Source organism: Alligator mississippiensis, chromosome 8 (genome assembly GCF_030867095.1).
Source record: "Alligator mississippiensis isolate rAllMis1 chromosome 8, rAllMis1, whole genome shotgun sequence".
NCBI lineage: Eukaryota > Metazoa > Chordata > Crocodylia > Alligatoridae > Alligator > Alligator mississippiensis.
In genome coordinates this window covers 56,478,947-56,498,691 of record NC_081831.1, presented here as the reverse complement: position 1 = coordinate 56,498,691, position 19,745 = coordinate 56,478,947, and the positions used below count along the sequence as shown (strand labels likewise).

Genomic DNA, 19,745 nt, shown 5'->3' with positions numbered 1-19,745 from the left:
AAGGACATTAAAGATAGAGCAGCTGTTTTATCCTTAAGAGCAAATCATTTGTCAGCATTGTTGTTGGGGTAAAATGGTATTCAGAGAATTTTTAAGGAAAGCACATTGCTGAATCCTCACTTTGAATTATATTATCATTTTCATGAACCTGTGTATATAATGCAACAACTGAAGTAGTTAGAAATAAAAAGAAAATTATGTTCCAGCAAACTGATCTGACCAAAGAACTTGCTGTAATACACTTACAAAGATCAAAGAAAAAAAAGTAATACTTGAGGCTAGAAATAAATTAATTCAGACAATTCACTGCTGGCTGATAAGTTCATCTACTCTGTACCCAGTTTCAGTAGATGTTTTTCTATTCATACTTCTTGCTAGTTAGATTTTAATAGAACAGCCTAAAGAAATATTAAAAAATAATAGCTCTAAACATGTAGGAATGAAAGTCTGCTCTGCTGAACCTGTTTTCTGACAGTTACTGCCAAGCCAGTTCCACCAAAAATACTAAGAAATTTCACCCTTTCCTATATTTGTACTTAAAACCATTATCAACCCTGATACCAAAAACTTAGCAGTTCTTCCAGTAGGAGTAGTGAGGGAAACCAGCCTGACCAGATTTAAGATGACATGTGATGTTATGAAAAGTTTTATATGACATAGTTACGTGCAACAGTAGAGGACTAGACTAAGTAATGACCTGAAAGGTCCCTTGGAATCCTACGCTCTGTGGTTTTTGGTCTATATGTAGTAGAATTTCATTTCTAAATAGCTGCTGTTTTCAGCTAAGGTGGTTGTGTTTTAGTGACATAAGATTCTTACATTTGTGAAAGCTTTGGGATTCTTTTAAATGAAAGAAGCTATATAAATGTATGATCAGCTGCTTAATACCCTTTCTTAATATTCATTGTGAACCTAATTGCGTAATTAAAATTACTGTTCAGTAATGAAACAATTTCAGCACTAAAGTTTGTTGTTATGGAATTTATTGCATTAATATCCTAAAAGTATATTTAATGAACTGTCAATTTGAGTTCTAACTAGTATTCTGTTTAGAGATAAAGGTAAATCTGTAAATGTAGCATCAAATTATACTATTTGTGGAGCTGTTTCTTAATAACTGCATCTGGCAGGACTGTAGCTTCACTTGGGGCACTGGAAACAAAGGGTGTTTATACACATAGGAAGGGGACATGTTTTAATTAAAGCGGCTATCGGGAGCCTCTCTAATTAAAACTCCATAGTGTCTCATTGTAACAATGAGCCTGGGGCTCTCTGTTCCTTTAAAAGGAAAGGCAGCATAGCCAGAGAGCTCTGCAGGCTAGGCAGGGCACCACAGCTGCAGGTCGCTGGGGCAACAGGCTGATTGGTAATTAGCACGCAGCTGTAGGTGGTCAGCAGACTGAATGCAGGCAGGGGATGCTAGGTTAGTGAAGGTTTATAGTCTTAAAGGGGTGGAAGACTGCTACATGTTTTTATTTATATTAGCCCAGTTGTATTTATTCCTGTAGACTGGGATGAGGCTATAAGAGGAGGAAGAGGCCTCATTAGTGGCAGAGGGGGTGCAGCCACAGAGGGGCTGGGGATTCTGGTGCCAGTGAGAGCACAGCCACAGAGGGTGCAGGGGTCCAGCAGACAGGGGCCAGGGACAAGTGAAGCTAGTGCCTCAAAGCCAAGTTCAGTTCAGTGGGCCTAAGCTAGAAGGTCTAGCTAAATAAAGGGGCAGAGGCCAAGAAGGCTGAAGCCCCAACAGAGGGACGACATACCTGTAACACCTGTGAGGCATGGGGCATGGTAAGAGGGAGGTTTTGGAGCCATGCAGTTAGCCCTTAAAGCTTTAGGTGTCCAGCAAGTATGCAGGCCCAGCCAGGGGCCTGAGACCAGTGAGACCTGAGGCTTAGCAAAGGCCTGTGGGCAGCCTCACCATATATTGTAAATACCATCAAGGTACGGCAGGAAAGACAGAGGGGGCACCCTAGGAGCAAAGCAGGGCACAGTCGCAGATCCACCAGAGGGTGTCAAGGCCACCACTGGGTCCCCACTGTGTTACACTTGTGTATTCAGCATCCCATTTTTCAAAATGGCCATGGAGGTGCTTTAACTAAAGATTGTTTGACAAATTTTAGTTAAGCGCACCTGCTCCCATTTTGAAACATTAGATGCTGAATACACGAGATGCTGCAGCATGCTATTTATTGTACAATACCTTGTAAAGAAAAGACCCTAGGATTCAACATTTTAATGATTATATCTGAAGACTCTGGATCATATCTTTAGCCGACACCTAAAACTCAGTCACCTACCAGCCACTCTTTCAGTGGAAAAGGAACTGATAATAACCAAAGATATTAAGTGAATTCTGACTTGGAGGATCAGTCATCCAAAAATCATAACATGGGGATTACCCTTTTTGTTTTCCTCTCAGAGGATGCAGTTCTCTTTTATAAACTGAGAGAATATCAACAACTGGGAATGCTGTCTACATCTCTCCAGGAGACTTTTCTCCACATAAATGATATCATGGGTTCATTGTCTAGAACAGGAGTGGCCAACCTGCGTTTTGTATGCCACAGGTGTCATGGGTGGGTTGTGTGTATGGCATGTAGCAAAGTGGAGAGGGAACAGGAAGCACAGCAGTAGATAAGGTAGGTAGGTAGGTTAGGAAGCACAGGACATGAAGCAGGAAGCAGCATATTGTGTAGAGGGACAGGATGGGAGTGGCACACAGGGAAGGAGACTTAAAACAGGATGGAGCTAAAGCAATCTTGTATACACTACTTTGAGCCAGACAGCAAGATTTTTATTTCCACTTTAGCTCTCCAGATGAGTCTTCCAAAGTCTCACTTTCTCCAAAACTCCTTTGACAAGATGAATGGATTTGTTCCCTGGACCTAAATTCACTTTGTCATGCTTTGGGAAATCAGATTTTAATGGAGTGGAGCAGCTTGGTTCCTTAGAAGTGCAAAATACTTTTGTCCTACAAAAAATATATGTATTCAAGTGTTTTCTTGAATAGAAATCCATTTACTGTTCAATCTGCTTTGGGGAACTTGTTCTTAAACCTTCTGTCATCTTACTATCATCCATCAGAATTTGCCTGTCAGCTATATCAAAATATCACAATGTTATTAATCTGTCATTGATATGATAAGGAAATTTCTGAAAGGATTTAGTAAGCTCAGTCTTCTGACAACAGATTCCTCACTTTCATGGATTGTTAATAAAATCCTTGCTTAATTTCTGAAAATGCTCATTTTAGCCAATGGGCAAATTCCCTTTTTCACTTGTCAGTTTTAAAATCTTTTATAATAGTTACCATATTAGCAAGAAGAATGAGTGAATTGCAAGTATTAATGGATGAATTATCAAGAAATGTAGCTGTGATGAGTTTTACACAATCTTAGACCAGTCTTTTGCCTATACAGGCCAGATCCTTCCTTGGGCTGGATCCCTCATGGGGTTGGCACATGGGGTTAGGCCCTATGCACTCCAATCAGTCCCTGCTCTGCCTTGACCCAGCCTCACACTCCCTGATTGGACCCTGTGCTGCCTCAGCTCAGCCCCCCATGGCCAGATCCCCATGCTGCCTTGGCCAAACCCCACGCATCAACATCCATCCCTGAACATCCTTTCTAGTACACATGACCATGCTATCTGGCCTGTAAGGCTCCCCATGGTTCCAGAAATTTGGAAAGCAAGAAAGTAGCAATTAATACTACCACCAGTCCGCTGCCATCAAATTTTTGGACCTGTTAGGATTCTGGTGGGCCAGGTGACATTTAACTGCATGTAAATGTAAGCAGTCACTTAAGGATGGAGAATGGCTGTGAAGTAGAAACAGAAGGGTGATTTCAAGTAGTTTAAAAACAAGAGAAGTACACTTGAATAGATAACCTAATTATGTAGAAGAACAAGACTGTTCAAAACAGAAAAGGTTTCTTGTTTCCTGTGAAATGCAAAGAGCAGGTAGATTGTAATGAGTCATAAAGTCATTGCCTGTGTTTAATCCATAGTTTTGACTGTCCAGTAAGATTACAAATTTTGTTCCCAAGCCTGTCTTTTATAAATCATACACCTTAAATACAAAAAAAAAAGTTAGCAGAAGCATGTAGAAGAACTAGAGATAATCACCTAACCTTTTCATTTCTTATGCAGACATAAAAAAAGGTCAGACTTACAATTCAAACACTACCCAAAATGGTTACATTTTATATTCAAGGACAGTATCTATTGTTTTTGTAGTTAAATAGTTTCTTATTCACACATTTACTAAACATTATTCTCTAGATCAGGGATTCCCAACCTTTTTATGCTGAGGACTGACAAACTGCGGACAGGAAGTGACTGCAGACCGGCAAAATGTGGACCAACAGTGACTGGCATACCACAGGCAGGCAGCCAACCCTTTTTTTATATTCGGTATAAAAAAGGGTTGGCTGCCGGTCTGCAGTAGGCCACTCCACACTTTGCCAGTCCATGGTAACTTCCAATCTGTGGTAGTCAACCCTCCTGAGGACCAGCAGCCAACCCTTTATGGCCTGGTGGTTGGGAGCCCCTGCTCTAGATCAGTGTTGCTCAACAGACAGAACCTGGTACATGAGGCCATGTTATTCAGTTTGTGGGACTTCTTACAGATCCAGAAATTTCACAGAAGGGGAACAGAAAGAATGTGAACAAGTTGAAGAGAGTACAGTGAAGGGCAATGGAAATGGTTAGAGAGCTGGGGAACATGACTTCTGAGGAGAGGCTGAGGGAAATGGGCTTATTTAATCTAGAGAAGAGAAGACTAAGTGTGTGTTGGGGGGGGCATGTGGATTTAATAACTGTCTTTAACTATCTGAAGGGTGGTTCCAAAGAGGTTGGAGCCGAACTGTTCCCAGTGCTAGTAGATAACAGAACAAGGCGCAATGGGTTCAGGTTGCAGCAAGGGAAATTTAGATTAGATATTAGGAAAAACTTTCTTAGTAGGAGGATAGTAAAGCACTGGAATAGGCTACCCAGAGATATTATGGAGTTTTCATCCTTAGAGATTTTTAAGACCCAGGTAGACAAAGGCTTGGCTGGAATGATCTTGTTGGGGATAGTCCTGCTTTGAGCAGGGGGTTGGACTAGATGACCTTCTGAGGTCCCTTCCAACCCTAATTTTCTTTGATTCTATGATTAAATGACAGCTAATTCTGAAACTTGACTATAACATTGACATTTCAGCATTGTTAATTTCATTTTCACTTCTAAGAATAGTAAGAGCACAAAAGTAGAAAGGTTGCATAATATCAAATGTATAGGTATGTCTGAGAGCACGACAAGATAACAAAGTCTCTATTATTTTGTGCAAAGCAAATACAATAAATGTGCTGAGACTGAGGCGGAGAGTAGTCCAGGAGACCTGGCTGTACTTTAAGGAAGCCTTACGGAGAGTGCAGGAATAAACCATCCCTATGTGCAAGAAAACTAGCAAGTGTGGCAGAAGACTAGCTTGGCTTAGCAGGGAACCCTTCAGTAAACTATATAACAAAAAGGCAGCTTGTAAGAAGTGGAAATTTGAAGAAATAACTAGGGAAGAATATAAGAGCATTGCTCGGGCATGTAGCGATGAAATTAGGAAGACCAAAGTGCAACTGGAGCTGCAGCTATCAAGGGTTGTGAAGGATAACAAGAAGGGTTTCTACAAGTATGTTGGTAGCAAGAGGAGGATCAGCGAAAGTGTGGGTCCCTTATTGAAAGGGGGAGGCAACCTTGTGACAGAGGATGCAGAAAAGCCTGAAGAGCTCAGTGCCTTTCTTGCCTCTGCCTTCACAAGCAAGGGCAGCTCCCAGACTACTGTACTGGGCAGCACAGTTAGGAGAGGAGGTGAGCAGCTCTCAGTGGTGACCGAACAGGTTAGGGACTACTTAGAAAATCTGGACATGTACAAGTCCATGGGGCCAGATGGAATGCACCTGAGGATGTTGAGGGAGTTGGCTGCTGTGATTGCAGAGCCATTGGCCATCCTCTTTGAAAACTCATGGCTATCAGAGACATCCTGGATGATTGAAAAAAGTGTAAACATAGTGCCCATATTTAAGAAGGGGAAAAAAGAGAATCCAGGGAACTATAGACCAGTCAGCGTCACCTCAGTCCCTAGAAAAATCATGGAGCACGTCCTCAAGGAATCCATTGCTAAGCACTTGGCAGAAAAAAGGGTGATTAGGAACAGTCAGTATGGAATCACCAAGGGCAATTCATACCTGACCAACCTGATTGCCTTCTATGATACAATGACTGGGTCTGTGGGTGTGAGGAGACAGGTAGATGTGGTGTACCTTGATTTTAGTAAGGCTTTTAATACTGTCTGCCACAATGTTCTTGCAGGCAAGCTAAGGAAGTATGGGCTGGATGAATGGACTGTAAGGTGGATAGAAAACTGGCTGGAGCATTAGGCTCAGAGAGTAATAATCAATGACTCAATGTCTAGGTGGCAGCTGGTATCAAATGGAGTCCCCCAGGGGTTGGTCCTGGGGCCAGTTTTGTTCAATGTCTTCATCAATGACCTGTAAAATGGCATAGAGTGCACCCTCAGCAAGTTTGCAGATGACACCAAGGGGTAGTAGTAGGTATGCTGGAGGGTAAGGCTAGGATTCAAAGAGACCTAGATAAATTGGAGGATTGGACCAAAACAAAGCTCATGAGGTTCAACAAGGACAAGTGCAAAGTCCTGCACTTAGGACAGGACAGTCCCATGCACCATCACAGGCTGGGGGCTGACTGTCTGAGCAGCAGCTTTACAGAAAAGGACCTGGGAATTACCATGGACAATAAGCTGAATATGAGCCAGCAGTATGCCCTAGTTGCCGAGAAAGCTAAGGGCATCCTGAGTTGCATTGGTAGGTGTGTTGCCAGTAGGTCAAGAGAAGTAATTATTCCCCTCTATTCAGCACTGGTGAGACCACATCTGGAGTATTGTGTTCAGTTTTGCCCCTCCCCCCCCGAAAGGATGTGGACAAATTGGAGAGAGTCCAGTGGAGGGTGACAAAATGGTGAGGAGGGTGGGAGACATGACTTGCAACAAAAGATTGGGGGGGGGGGTGAGGAGGGGGGAGCTGGGCTTATTTAGTCTAGAAAAGAGGAGACTGAGAGGAGACTTAATATCAGCCTTCAGCTGCCTGAAAGGGTGTTCAAAAGAGGATAGAGCTAAACTGTTTTCAGTGGTAGCAGATGACAGAACAAGGAGCAATGGTTTCAAGTTGCAGCAAGGGAAGTTTACATTATATATTAGGAAGAATTTTCTCACTAGGAGGGTAGTCAAACATGAGAAGATGTTACGCAGAGAGGTGATGGAAGCTCCATCTTTGGGGGTTTTCAAAACCCAGCTAGACAAAGCTTTGTCTGGGATGATCTAGTTGGGACTGGTCCTGCTTTGAGCAGGGGGTTGGACTAGATAACTTCCTGAGGTCCCTTCCATCCCTAATTTTCTAAGATGCTATGCTTTAATTGATTATTTGAATGTTACAGTGGCCCTAATTCCTTCAGTCTCATTTATGCAGACAGACATTATTAAGTGTCCACACTGGACTTTTCTGCTCCATTAGAATCATTTTAATATTAGCTTTCATTATTGCATGAAGTCTGTATTATGAAATCTAATTAATTGTACTCTAGAAAATCTAGAGAAGCAAACTCCGCTGTGCTGCATTGCATGCATGTTGAAATGGCACTACATCATAGCTAGAAGCTACCCAGAGTTATTAAAGGCTAATGGCTTAATAACATATGTCAAAACCTGTGTCAAGGATTAGTTCACAGCTGAAATTTCCAATCCACAGTAATGGCTTCTTTCTGTTTTCTCAAAGATATTTTTAGTAATATAATTTATAATAAAATATCCAAATTGCTAACAGCTTTTTATCATATTCTAGGATAGTGATTGCAGACTCTCCTAGTAGCATACATTCGCAGGGTTTTAATGGTTTTGTCATTAAGATTTCTCCTTAGAATAATTTATCCTTAAATGAATTATTTAGTATTCTTCTCTAAGAGAAGCTCATGAAATTAAAAGGTCCCTTTATTAAAAAATGACATTCTTTAAAAATTGTTTGGGTTTTCATGCTATAATTAGATGTGGGTGTCAAACTCACCTCACCCCCTGCTGGAATGTAATCCTACTCACAAGTAGATGCAGTGGGATGAGCAGTTGCTTTCAGAGTTAAATGCAGCCACTACTCCCCTGCCACCACCACCACCACAAACAAGAATCACCATGTTTCTCTGTGCCCTGGGCTTTAGCATCAGTCTTTGTCCCTGTCTGCACAGCCCCTGAATTCCCAGCCTCTCTACCATCCCTGCAGATAGCATAACATAACTCCACAGCCTGTAAGTCTGACATTCCTAAATTAGGTAATAATAAAATGAACTTGTTAATTTTTAGGCAAAACACAAAGATAAAAAGTTTATATGAAATTACAGTTAACATGCATAAGTCCCAAATACATTGCCTTGCTAAAAAAGAAATTGCATGTTAAAATGCCTTTCTCTTTGTAGCAGTTATAAGAAGTAAATTCCTTTTTAGCATTCCTCCTTGTTAGTTTCCTTTTCCATTTTTTTTCAGGTTGGCACTGGCGGGTATTTAGTTGGTGTCATTTTCTGCGTTTTCTATGGATAAAACATAAACTACGCACTGCATATACTCAGGGAACTTTAAAAAAAAGTTTTTTAAGTTCTTTTAAAAATCACTAAAATTGCAAGTTACCAGCTATGACATTTTGGAAGAACTGGGCATGTATACACTGATGCTTTTGATATGATCTCGAGTTTTATTTTGAACATGATCACTCTGTAGGTTCTAAGTGTGATAGCAAACATAGACAGATCAAAGTTGGCCAAAAATGTCAGAAATAGAAAAACAGAGGACTTTAACATATAGCACATTTATGATAGTTTAATTAGCCTTTACACCAGTGTAAAGAGGAACAGGCAGACAACATAAACCCCTTCACAATGTAAGTTATTTGAACCTAGTATAGAATCATGCTGGCAAATATTAGGGTTAAGTTATACTGATGTAAATTGTATCTATCTGCTTCCACCCTGGTGTAGTCATGCGCCCTAGGCAAAAAAGCCATTAGCTGCTCCACTGCCTCTTAGTAGTGAAACACTGTAATAGTGCCTACACAGGATGCAGTTATTCTGAGATGACTGCCCATCTCTCTGCTTTGGATCCCAGAGTAATTTACTTTGGTGTCCAAAATTAATGTAAATTACAGTGATGTAAATGTGCCATTTGTCCAGGGACAGAGAGCAACCCTCACAGTTGGTATATACTGTTGGACTGCCTATACACAACGTATTTTTATCTTAAATTTTTACCTAATGACTTCAACCATATTAGCTCCAATGGGGTAGTAAGGGTGAAATTATTCTCCAAAAAAAGAGAGCATTTTAACTGTTGTATTTTGAATAAATGTTTTGAGCAGGGTTTAGGGTGCTGGGTAGTTAAGACACTAGTGGTTGGTCTTCATTACAATTATTTACTGCCCTCATTCCTACGAACAATTGAATTAAAAGAGTAGAAGTTATAGTGGAACATGTTAGTGGTTGAAAGCCTAGTATAGACATTTCTTTGAGCTGTGATGGCAGATCATCTTTCTTTAACCTCTCTTCAAACCAGCTGAAATGAAGGACACCCTTTTTTTGCAAGAGGTCATCAATCCTGTGCAGGATTGGGCTCATGCTGTTTTGTATGTAAAAAATATGAAGAACAAATACTCTCTGTTGAGTGTACAAACCAGAATCTTCACAGAACTCAAGTTATGCAAATAATGCTCAAAAAAACTGCTTTTAATGATCCAGGTAAAAAAGCTAAAAGGTAGGATGACTGCATAACTTATGATATTTATTCAGTGATAAAACTAGAAATCATGCGTTCAAGGAAGAACTATTAGGTAACGTTGTGCAAGTGCTTCAGAATTCTGGCTGCACATAGTTTTGCAAACTGAACCCTACAATTGAACCAGTATCTAGAGGGTCATTTGGAAGTTTTAATCTGCACTTGAACAATACAAGGAAACTCCTAGGAAGCAAACGATTTTCTCTGATAATGATCCTCTCTTTCTCTTCCCATCCTTGCTCTACAAGCTCAGAAATACTCCAACAACATCCTGGCCCCACTCCTTGAAAATAGCCAACAAGTTAAAAAGAGACTTTATTGTGATGGTACTGGAGAAAGGGAAAGGACCAGAAGATGGAAATTACTGAGCTTCCTTGCTGTGCAAATGCCCTCTGTCCAGGTTTGCCAAAAATGTGTGAGCATGGCCAAAAAACCCAGATGTCTAATCCAAAACTCAGATTGAGTGGGTGTAGTAGTAACTGTTGGGGCTCTAATTTAATGTAAAAGTAAACTGTAATTATGCTTTGCCAACAGAAAAGAGCTGCAAAATTAGCCTTGTTCATTTTTAACTATAATGTGTCATAAAGAAATTTACGAAAAATGTAGACTTCAGAGATAGCTATTAAACTAAATGGTTAGCTCTATTACTTCATATTGCAGTGGTGTCAGTGAACTACATACCTGGACTAACACTGGGATTAGACAATTTATACAAAATGCAACAAAAGCAGACCCATTTTCTGAGAAAACTTTCACTGCAGGAGAATAGCTGGTCACTATTAGTAAAGGAAAGAAGGAGGTCGTGGCAGAACCTCATTGAGAACATGGATATGACACATAACAGCAAAAAAACATGGACAACCATCCATAAATTTACCAGTGATCCAAAAAACAAAAGAACATATGATGTCACTATAATGTAACTGCAAATCAGGTGAATATCAACTCATTAAAAATGGTAAGGCACCAAATAAACAACCCAAATTTGGAATCAAGAGAAAAGAAGACTAGGAGGTCTGTTACTTTGGGATACATTTTGCAATAGCTGTAATAACTGAAATAAACACTTTTAAAGATGGCAAAGCCGCTGGCCTTGATGATATTTGTACAGAACAAATTAAACATTTTGTAGCAATGACAAGTGCCTGGCTACTCCAGTTGTACAGTATGCATGTAACCAAGCACCCAAGATGTTGTAGCACTCCTAAAAATGGCAAAGATTCCTTCGATCCAAAGAACTTCATACTTAACCTTACTAAGTCACCTTTTCAAACTATGAATGCCTTATCTTAAACTGTTTGTCAAGGGTTGTTGAAGAACATCTGATCCCCAAGCGAGATGGCTTCTGCCCATGGAAATCATGTACCAGTAAAGTATTAAACATCATACAGCACATTAAAGATGTTTCTGAAATGGGAAAGGTCTATACTCATAGACCTGTTAGCAGCTTACGACACTGTAAATCATTGGAAGTTCCTTCCAAAAATATATGATATGATGAATGATTACAAACTTCTACAAATAATACAATCCTTACTAGCAAATTGATGTTTCTATGGCAAATTACACAAGAAGCAGAACCAATGGTGAAAACAAAGGAATGGCCTACCTGCAAGGGAGCAGACTTGTACTTATAATATTTAACATCTACACTAATGATAAACCACAGTTCATCCTAGCCTAAGACATTTTATTTAAGCAGACAATTTGTGTACCCCTGCCCTTGCCAAGAACTTTGCCTTGACCCAGGTCAAGGCCGTGCTGGCATCAGTGCCCAATGGACTGTCAGACTGTTACATCAAAAATCACCTATGCATCAGTACAAAAAAAAACCCCAAGTTACTTTCTTCCACCTTTGGGACTGCAATGCTAGTAAGCAACTCAGCTTAACCTGGAATGGAATAACTTCACTCACTGCCCAAATCCTATCTACTTGGGAGTGATGCTACAGAACACTGACTGGCTTGCCCATATGTATGAGAACCATGTACCAATGAGGACCTTGCTAAGGCTACAGATTCAGCAAGAGCATATGCCTGTTTCTGGACCCAAATTTGAACATGGTGACAGGCCACAAGAAGAAGCAGCAGCAGCACTATCAATCAGCAAAGTCCTGAAGGCTACATACAGCAAGTCATTTATTTTGCAAGCTACAATATGAATTTCTCCAGTGAATCCCCAATTGAAGAACTTGTGCTAAACAACAGCATATTAATTCACTGTGAAATGTTATTGATCTATAGTAAATTCTAATTGTCTCTATCACTAGATACATTAGAGTATGAATTGTACAGAAGTTTGGCAAGAAAATCAGTGATCTGCTTTGTCCAAATTCTTTTTCTGGCTTGAACTCTTGCAAATCCATTGATTTCCATGCTGTGACTCAGAGCAGAGGTTGGTTTTGTTTCAGAGAACATGTGCATATTAGTGAAATTATATTTTCATTCTAATTTTTTATAATTATTGAGAATTCATAAATGGGATTTACAGTTGCCATACATAATTGTTATTTTTTTATGTACATGTGTGTACAATTCAAAAATACTTAATATTTGTTAAAAAGTTAACTAGTTCTGGTAGAGAGGTGAGAAAGCTGGTATTCAGGGTGAAGAGTTTTTAATGCCTTAGTGTTCATATGTGGCTCCTAGCAGACATTATTTCCTTCAACCAATAGGTAATGTTTCTTGATAGAAATTATCATGCCATGTGACCTGCTTCACGTTCACAGAGGAGAATAAAATGCCCTGGAAACTTGTTCTGCCTGTACTCACCAACAAGGGAACTGGAGAGCTGCTGGCAAGGGCTGTCAGCCCCCACTCCCTCACCTTCAGCTATTCTGCTAATGAGAAATGAGCTCAGGGCTGGATGAAGGAGCTGAACTCTTGTACAGAGCAGGGGAGACCCATGAAAAGGGCTAGGGAGGAGGGAGGGCAGTAACATAAAACTCTCCTGAAGCGCCTTACCAAATGCTTTTCTGTATGTGTTTTTCATCTTTCCACATCTTGTCCCCTCCAGCAACTTTCCAAACAAATTTCTTCCCCCTCCCTCAGATTATTATTGTGTGTTCATAAAACACTACATGTTGAGCGTCTGTTTACACCTTGCTTAAAGAAGCAGCTTTGAAGGAGGGGTGGTGAGCCATGACATTTCAAGCTGAGGCACCTTGGGGCAGCAGAATTCAGCATGAGTCACAGACAGCTCCTTTGTTTGAATGTGGGGGCAGTGGAAGGGAAGACAGAGCAGTGTACCCTGGGATGCTGGAAGACCTGACCAAACATTATCACTAGGGACCTACTGGTCACTAAAATGGGGCAAGATGAAGGGTTGTTCCTGGTATGCAGAGCTGCATTTGTGGGTATTTTGTGGTGAGCCCACCCCTTGGCACTCCAGAGGCCTTGCTCCTCACTGCTGATTGCTGGAGAGGGCTGCCCTTCATGTGGCCTTGCCCCTTACTACTGATTAGTGGAGAGGTCCTGGCAGGGGAGGAATGACGAGGGGGTGGCTGCTATCTTGCCTGCTCCCCTTCGTACTGCTCCACCAGCCAGTGACCCCCCGCCTCACAGTGCACTGTGAAGCCAGGCAGCAGTGGCTGTAAGGAACACTGGCTCCCACTGGGGAGCCAGCATTTCATTTTTAGTAAGCTTTCATTTATTTCAAGCAATTCTGTGGGAAATCACATTAAGTACCATTTTTTGCAGCAACTGCAAAAGCACTATTTAAGTAGGTCTCTAATTATCACTGTATGTGACATGCCACACATTCAAATAAAAGTTTTGTGGAAACCAGCTACAAAAATGTTCTATTTTTCAAGCAATGTTTTTCTGGTTAGTTGGTCATTTTTACTTTGCATCTATAGCATGTCTAAATTTATGGTACAGTTAACCAGTTAATTGCACAATAAATGTCAAGTGTCAGGGGCTATTATGTTAGGAATGAAGAGGTACCTAGTAACAAGCAGTCTTCTGCAGCTAAAACAGCATGTAGAATGGAAAGGAGTGACTAGAGGAATGACAAACTCTCTAGTTTATTAGCATTAAAACAGGTATACAAAAAGATTTAATCATATGCACTGAGGTGCTTTCTGGTCTTGCAAAATGTTGAGGACCAACATGTAAGGACCTCTCTGATTTTGTGGCATTTGGAGAGGTTGCAGGGCTCATTTTTTAGTGCATCTGCCAAATAGGTTAGTCCTGACTGTCTTAAATGGTGTTCTCTCAGAATTCAGACTCTCTAATGCAAACATCTCTTGGACATGAAAAATTTCTATTTCCTTCCTTTTTCTAATAAATATTGAAATAGTTTGTAGTAATTTCTAACATAAATTATAAACACATAAATTAAGGCCATTCAGGCAAAGGGACACAGTATATCAGATTTTTAGTTACATTTCATAATATCATGGAGGAAAAACAATAACCTGTACTGTACATTTGCATCTGAAACCAGTTCTATATTCAGCTTCATCCAATTTCCTACTTGTATTCCTTTATGATACATCATGAAGATATCTTGCTCAGAAGCATTAGAAATTATACTAAATCATAAATTGTGCCATTTTACTGCATATACTCAAGTAAGACTCATATAAATAGAGCATAAAAATACTAAATATTTTCTTTTATGCACAACGTCTGTACATTGAAACCATTTTTTATATTATGTATAGTTTTCTAAACTCTTTGAGGATTGGCTTTTCAGGATAAAATGTGTATTCATAAATAAAAACTGAAAATTCATAGCCTATTTTTTGTAAATTAAAAGTACAAATGGAAGGAGGGGAAATTCAGATGCTAACTATCCAAGAATGCTTAATAATAATATTGCTAAGCAATTTTTGGTGATATGCAAGAGAAATTGCCCCTCAATTAGTGATTCTGTTCTTTGTACCTCTAGTTATAGTATTTCATAATACTGTACTACTTTAGGAAATTCAGTTTCTCTTAGTAGATATCAATATTTTAAAGAAGTGGTAGTTTATATTTAATGAAGACCTTGAAATAACTGCATTATTGTTGCTCATGGATAGCCTCTCTACCCAAAACATAACCACTTCAACTATAATACTAAGGGCACAGTTTGTAATTATTCTACATCTATTATTCTTCATCTTATAGAGGAATAAAATGAACATTCATCAAAAAGGTTTACTAAAACTATCCTTCAATATTTTAGAGGCCATAAAAAATATGGCATTGCACATTATGTTCGAAATTCTCCTGTTCCTTCATACGTTAAGAAACATTTAAAAAAAACCCAACAAATCAAAAAACCCTCAATAGCACCAGCATCTTTGTTTCTTTCCAAGAAAAGTCAAGTACAATTTATAAATGTTACTTTTATTTGAAAAGAACAGACTGTAGTAGACCATTTCCATTAATACAAGACTTCCTTCACATTTAAGTTAAGTGGAAATCTTTCAAAGTTCCATTATGGGATTTCTCCTCAGGTTGGCTGGCAGTTAAAGAACCTAGTAAATGCATTGCGGGAAGACCCAAATGGAGTGATCTTAACCTTGAAAAAACGGCCTCAGAACACCCTGGTTTCTGCTCCTGCGCTTCTGAAGAATGTGAGGTGGAAGCCTCTTGCACTTCAGGTAAGAAGAAGATTGTTGAAACTGTAGTGTTTTATAGTAAATTATGTGTTTTGTTAAAGAACAAGATATAGAGTGGTTATTCCTTCTAAATAGAAGAATTAATATTTTTTTTAGAGTATAATATAGTTCAGAATAATTAAATGTCTCTGGTACACTAACAAAAAAGGCAACTAAAAGAGCTGTTGAGGCACTCGTGTGCCCAAGCCACCAGCAGTCAAGGTTCTTTGGGTAGATGTGATACCTTATTAAACCAACTGAGTAGTTGGAAAAAAGCCACCAGCACTTTTTTACAATAAAGCTAACTATTTAACCCCAATTCTTTTGTATATGCATGAATGAAGGAGCCCCAAGGATGGAGAGAAAGGTACCAGTAACATTCAATATAACTAGTCACTCTGAGCCAGCTATAATTCAGTTGCTTACTGTCTCTAGAAAAGGCAACGTTGTCCTTCCAGTCATTCGGCATTTCAGTTGTCACAGACAGTTTTTTTTATAGAAGGGATTCTGGTTCCTTTCCATTTCTGGCACAGACAACTTTTTTCAGTATTTTTAGCCAACAGGTGTATGAATTTTTCAGCAAGTGTACTCGTAATACTTTTATACTTACATACTTTGAGGAAGCCTATCAATATGAAAAATCATTGGCTATGAAGAATAATGGTTAGTCTATTTTAATTGTCATAGTTTTCTTCTTGTGATACTGAATTAGAAACTTCCTTTTCAAAATACTGGCCATGTAGTACATGTAATACTAAAACTGACCTGCCAATAAAAGCTAATCTCAAAAAGCAACTGATAAAGGCAACCATCCTGAATAAACAATGCAATATGCCTATTTATTTCTACCTTTTAATATGGTATAATGTTCACTAGAAAATTTCTACACTTTATAGCATGAGGGCTTCATTGGATTCAAAGGTTTTGTTTGGTTCCTTAAAACTGTAGATAATTTTCTGAAATATTAAATTTTATTACTATAATCCATCTTTCTCCTTCTTTATTCACCATAGCACTAGAACTTCCTCCTTTCACCTTTTTTATCTTTCATTTCCAATAATGACCATATCATCACACAGCTACTACCATTAGCTCTTTGGCTGATCCTTACTGACTGAAAGCACTATCATATTTTCTTCTGAGCCACAGCTGTGTGGAGTGTCCTTTCACAGGAAGGATTATGTGACACCAGGACAGATTCAAAACGTAACTGTTAGCACACAAGAACCAATTATCCTCTTCTCTAGAATGCTGAGAAACTTGTACAAAGGCATTTAGCCATGCAGTTAATCTGAACACTCTGGACCATGACATGGACATCACATTTACAAGAGTGTTGATGGAGTTGACAAGTAAAAATCTCTCCTTTGTTTTAGCAAATTAATTATGTCATTAAAGATCCTGAACAGAAATGTAACTTAGACTCAGGAAGCTCTCTCATTATGAAAAATAAAATGTATCCAGCCTTCCTCTAGCGCACTACTATTCAATCCATTCCATCACTGCCTTGATAGTTCAGTGCTTTGGAGCACGTTAAGCTACTTCCTAAGTGATGAGCAGTTTCTCTTTTTGTGGTGTGCCATCCCCTGAGGATTGCTCCATGTTTTTTTCCTCACTTAGGAACAAGCAGAAAATGCATTTGTTGCTATCTGCAATAGAATGTTTTTCCTATAAAGAAGGGATATTGCAATGAAGGAACTAAAAATGTATGTTGTTTCAGTATAGCTATAAAAAATACCAATATTCTTGAGTTCTCTCTGTGTGGATTTTATAAAACAAGAAATTGGAAACTACTGTAGCCAAGTATAGCTCTTTCTTTTATAGCATCTTTCTTGCTTTAAGCAGTCATGGTACAATGGGGAGCACAGCACAAGTGCCTAGATGCACTTCAAGATAAGAGTTCCTGATGTCATCTGTTTCACTCTTGTATTTTACAAGCAAACACCAAAAATATCAGACATAACTTTCCATCCAGGAAGAGCACGCAGCAACTGCTGCAGCGTCCTTAGCCTGACGAAGGGTTTTTGAACCCGAAAGCTTGCTTAATAACTATTCTCCAACCATTTGGGTTGGTCTAATAAAAGATATCAAATTCACCCAAGGAACCTTGTCTGCCTATATCCTTAGACCAACACAGCTACAACCTAAACCCCTGCAGACATAACTTTTGACAGTTTTTCAGGATCTTTGATCTATGCACGTGCAAATATTTTCTATGTACATGTAAAATAGGAAACTTCTGGATCTGTGAAAATAAATGGATTTATTGTGTGCAAATACAGGTTTTATATGCAGAAGTGGATTTCATAGACAAAATGCACAGTAAACTGACTGGAAATTTGGGTTTTATACAATGTATCTTGAGCTCTGAATCAGTCATGAACTGAATAATTTATCTTTGATTTATAAGAATACCTTACCTCCATTCCAAGATCAACAAGAACTAAATATTATGCAGAGAACTCTTACAGAAAAGATAATTTCTCTACTCAAACAATTTCATAGAGTTTCATTTTCATTGTTTGCAGTTATTATTAACAGGAATGCAAACACAACTGAAGGCACAATCAATGATTTGCTACCTCTTGCTTATTAAGCATATCTTTGTCAACCTCGCTAGCAACACATTGAGAATAAGTTAAGCTTCTAGAATGATATACAGAAGCTTGCATATCCATCATGAAATCTTAGGAAAGCATACCGTATAAGTATATACCTACATTAGGCCAAGGTCTCTTCTACTGCCAGAACATGAAGAAAAATATAAATACATTTTAGTGATGCCAACTGTTATGATCTTATCAGGAATCTCTCCAAATCTTCTCTACCAGTGAAGACCATAAATGGAAAAAGCTGGAAATTTAATTTTCTTTACAGTATTAGCCTTATTTTTTATTTTCTTGTTAATTTGGAATCCAATCTACTATCCATCAAAGGCAATGAAAATACTTCCAGGACTTCAGAGGGCAGCACACAGATGAGTTGATATTTGATGGATTTATTATAAAAACCGCTGGCAGTTGCTCCCTACTGGCTGCAAGTGCTGTAAATCTGTTGCTTGCTCTGAAACTGAATGTAGAGGCAGGAAATTTAGCGAATTCAGGGAAAGGAAATTTAGATAAAGACCTTTTTGTTTGTTTGGGTTGTTCTGGTTTTTGCAACTCTAATGCCTTTTTCAACTTCATAGATTCAAAGTACAGGATTTTAGTGTTTCTCTCATATTCTAATGAGAATGATAATTCATGCATCTTCCTCCTCCTCTTCCCTAGAAGAATTTTCCATGAGCAGTTTTTTTCAGAGGGTGTATGAAGGAAAGCTCTACGTATAGTTGATTTTCAAGATATCCTGTTGTTTAGCTGAACAGAATCAATTAAAGTTTAGTTCTGGTGTGATTATTCAAATACAAATATGCCATCTTCATAATTTACTACATCAACAAATTAGAGTTCCAGTATTGATTATGAATGTAAGTTTCCTATATGGTGTGTTGGTAATCTACTAAGCCCATTAGATGAGTTAATTGTAACAAATGCTTATTCTGTCCAGGGAAGTTTAGGTTAGATATGAGGAAAAACTGTCTCACTGGGAGGGTAGTAAAGCACTGGAACATGTTACCCAGAGAGGTTGTGGAATCTCCATCCTTGGAGGCTTTTAAAGCCAGGTCCTTGGCTAGGATGATCTAGTTGGGGATAGTTCAGCTTTGAGCAGGGGGTTGGACTAAATGACTTGCTGAGGTCCCTTCCAACTCTCATTTTCTATGATTCTAAAAACAACTGGGAATTAATTAAATTTAATATATGCTACCTTCCAGGTTTAGCAACAAATGTATAATAATCCCATGAACGTTGCGACAATTCTGATCAAGTTACTAAATCAGTATAAAATACAAATTCAGAATCCATAGAAGTAAAAAAATGAATATGTTCATCTTGTTCTTTTCCTGAAAAGCAATATTCTTTATTCCTCATTCTGTTGGCCTCCCTCAAGTGATTACTACCATCTCTGCAAGAGTAAATTTATGGATGCCATGTATAATCAAAACAATAAAATTATGCACAGTCACTTATGTAGTAAACACTTCACATGCCATGTATATGTTAGAAGTCCTAATATCTGAAGGTGTAAGAAATTTGAAAACATTCTTTCCTGAAATCTGTTAGCTTAAAAGTTTTGTGTTTCCATTCTCATCACATTGTCCTTGAACTCATTAAAACAAATGGTACAATTATTATTCAATTATTTTTTTAATGAGGTTAAATAAACATTTTTGAGATAGATTGGAGCAATATGTCTCAA

General features: G+C 38.7%; 1 protein-coding gene across 1 annotated transcript in view; it reads left to right on the top strand.

The window, feature by feature from the left end:
- The window catches only part of LOC109283280 (connector enhancer of kinase suppressor of ras 2), a 280,861-nt gene that overhangs the window by 257,686 nt on the left and 3,430 nt on the right, over positions 1 to 19,745 (top strand). Inside the window, exon 8 of the mRNA XM_059733119.1 lies at positions 15,306 to 15,452. Within this exon, the coding sequence (XP_059589102.1) occupies positions 15,306 to 15,452 (147 nt within the window). The remainder of the gene's footprint in view (positions 1 to 15,305; positions 15,453 to 19,745) is intronic.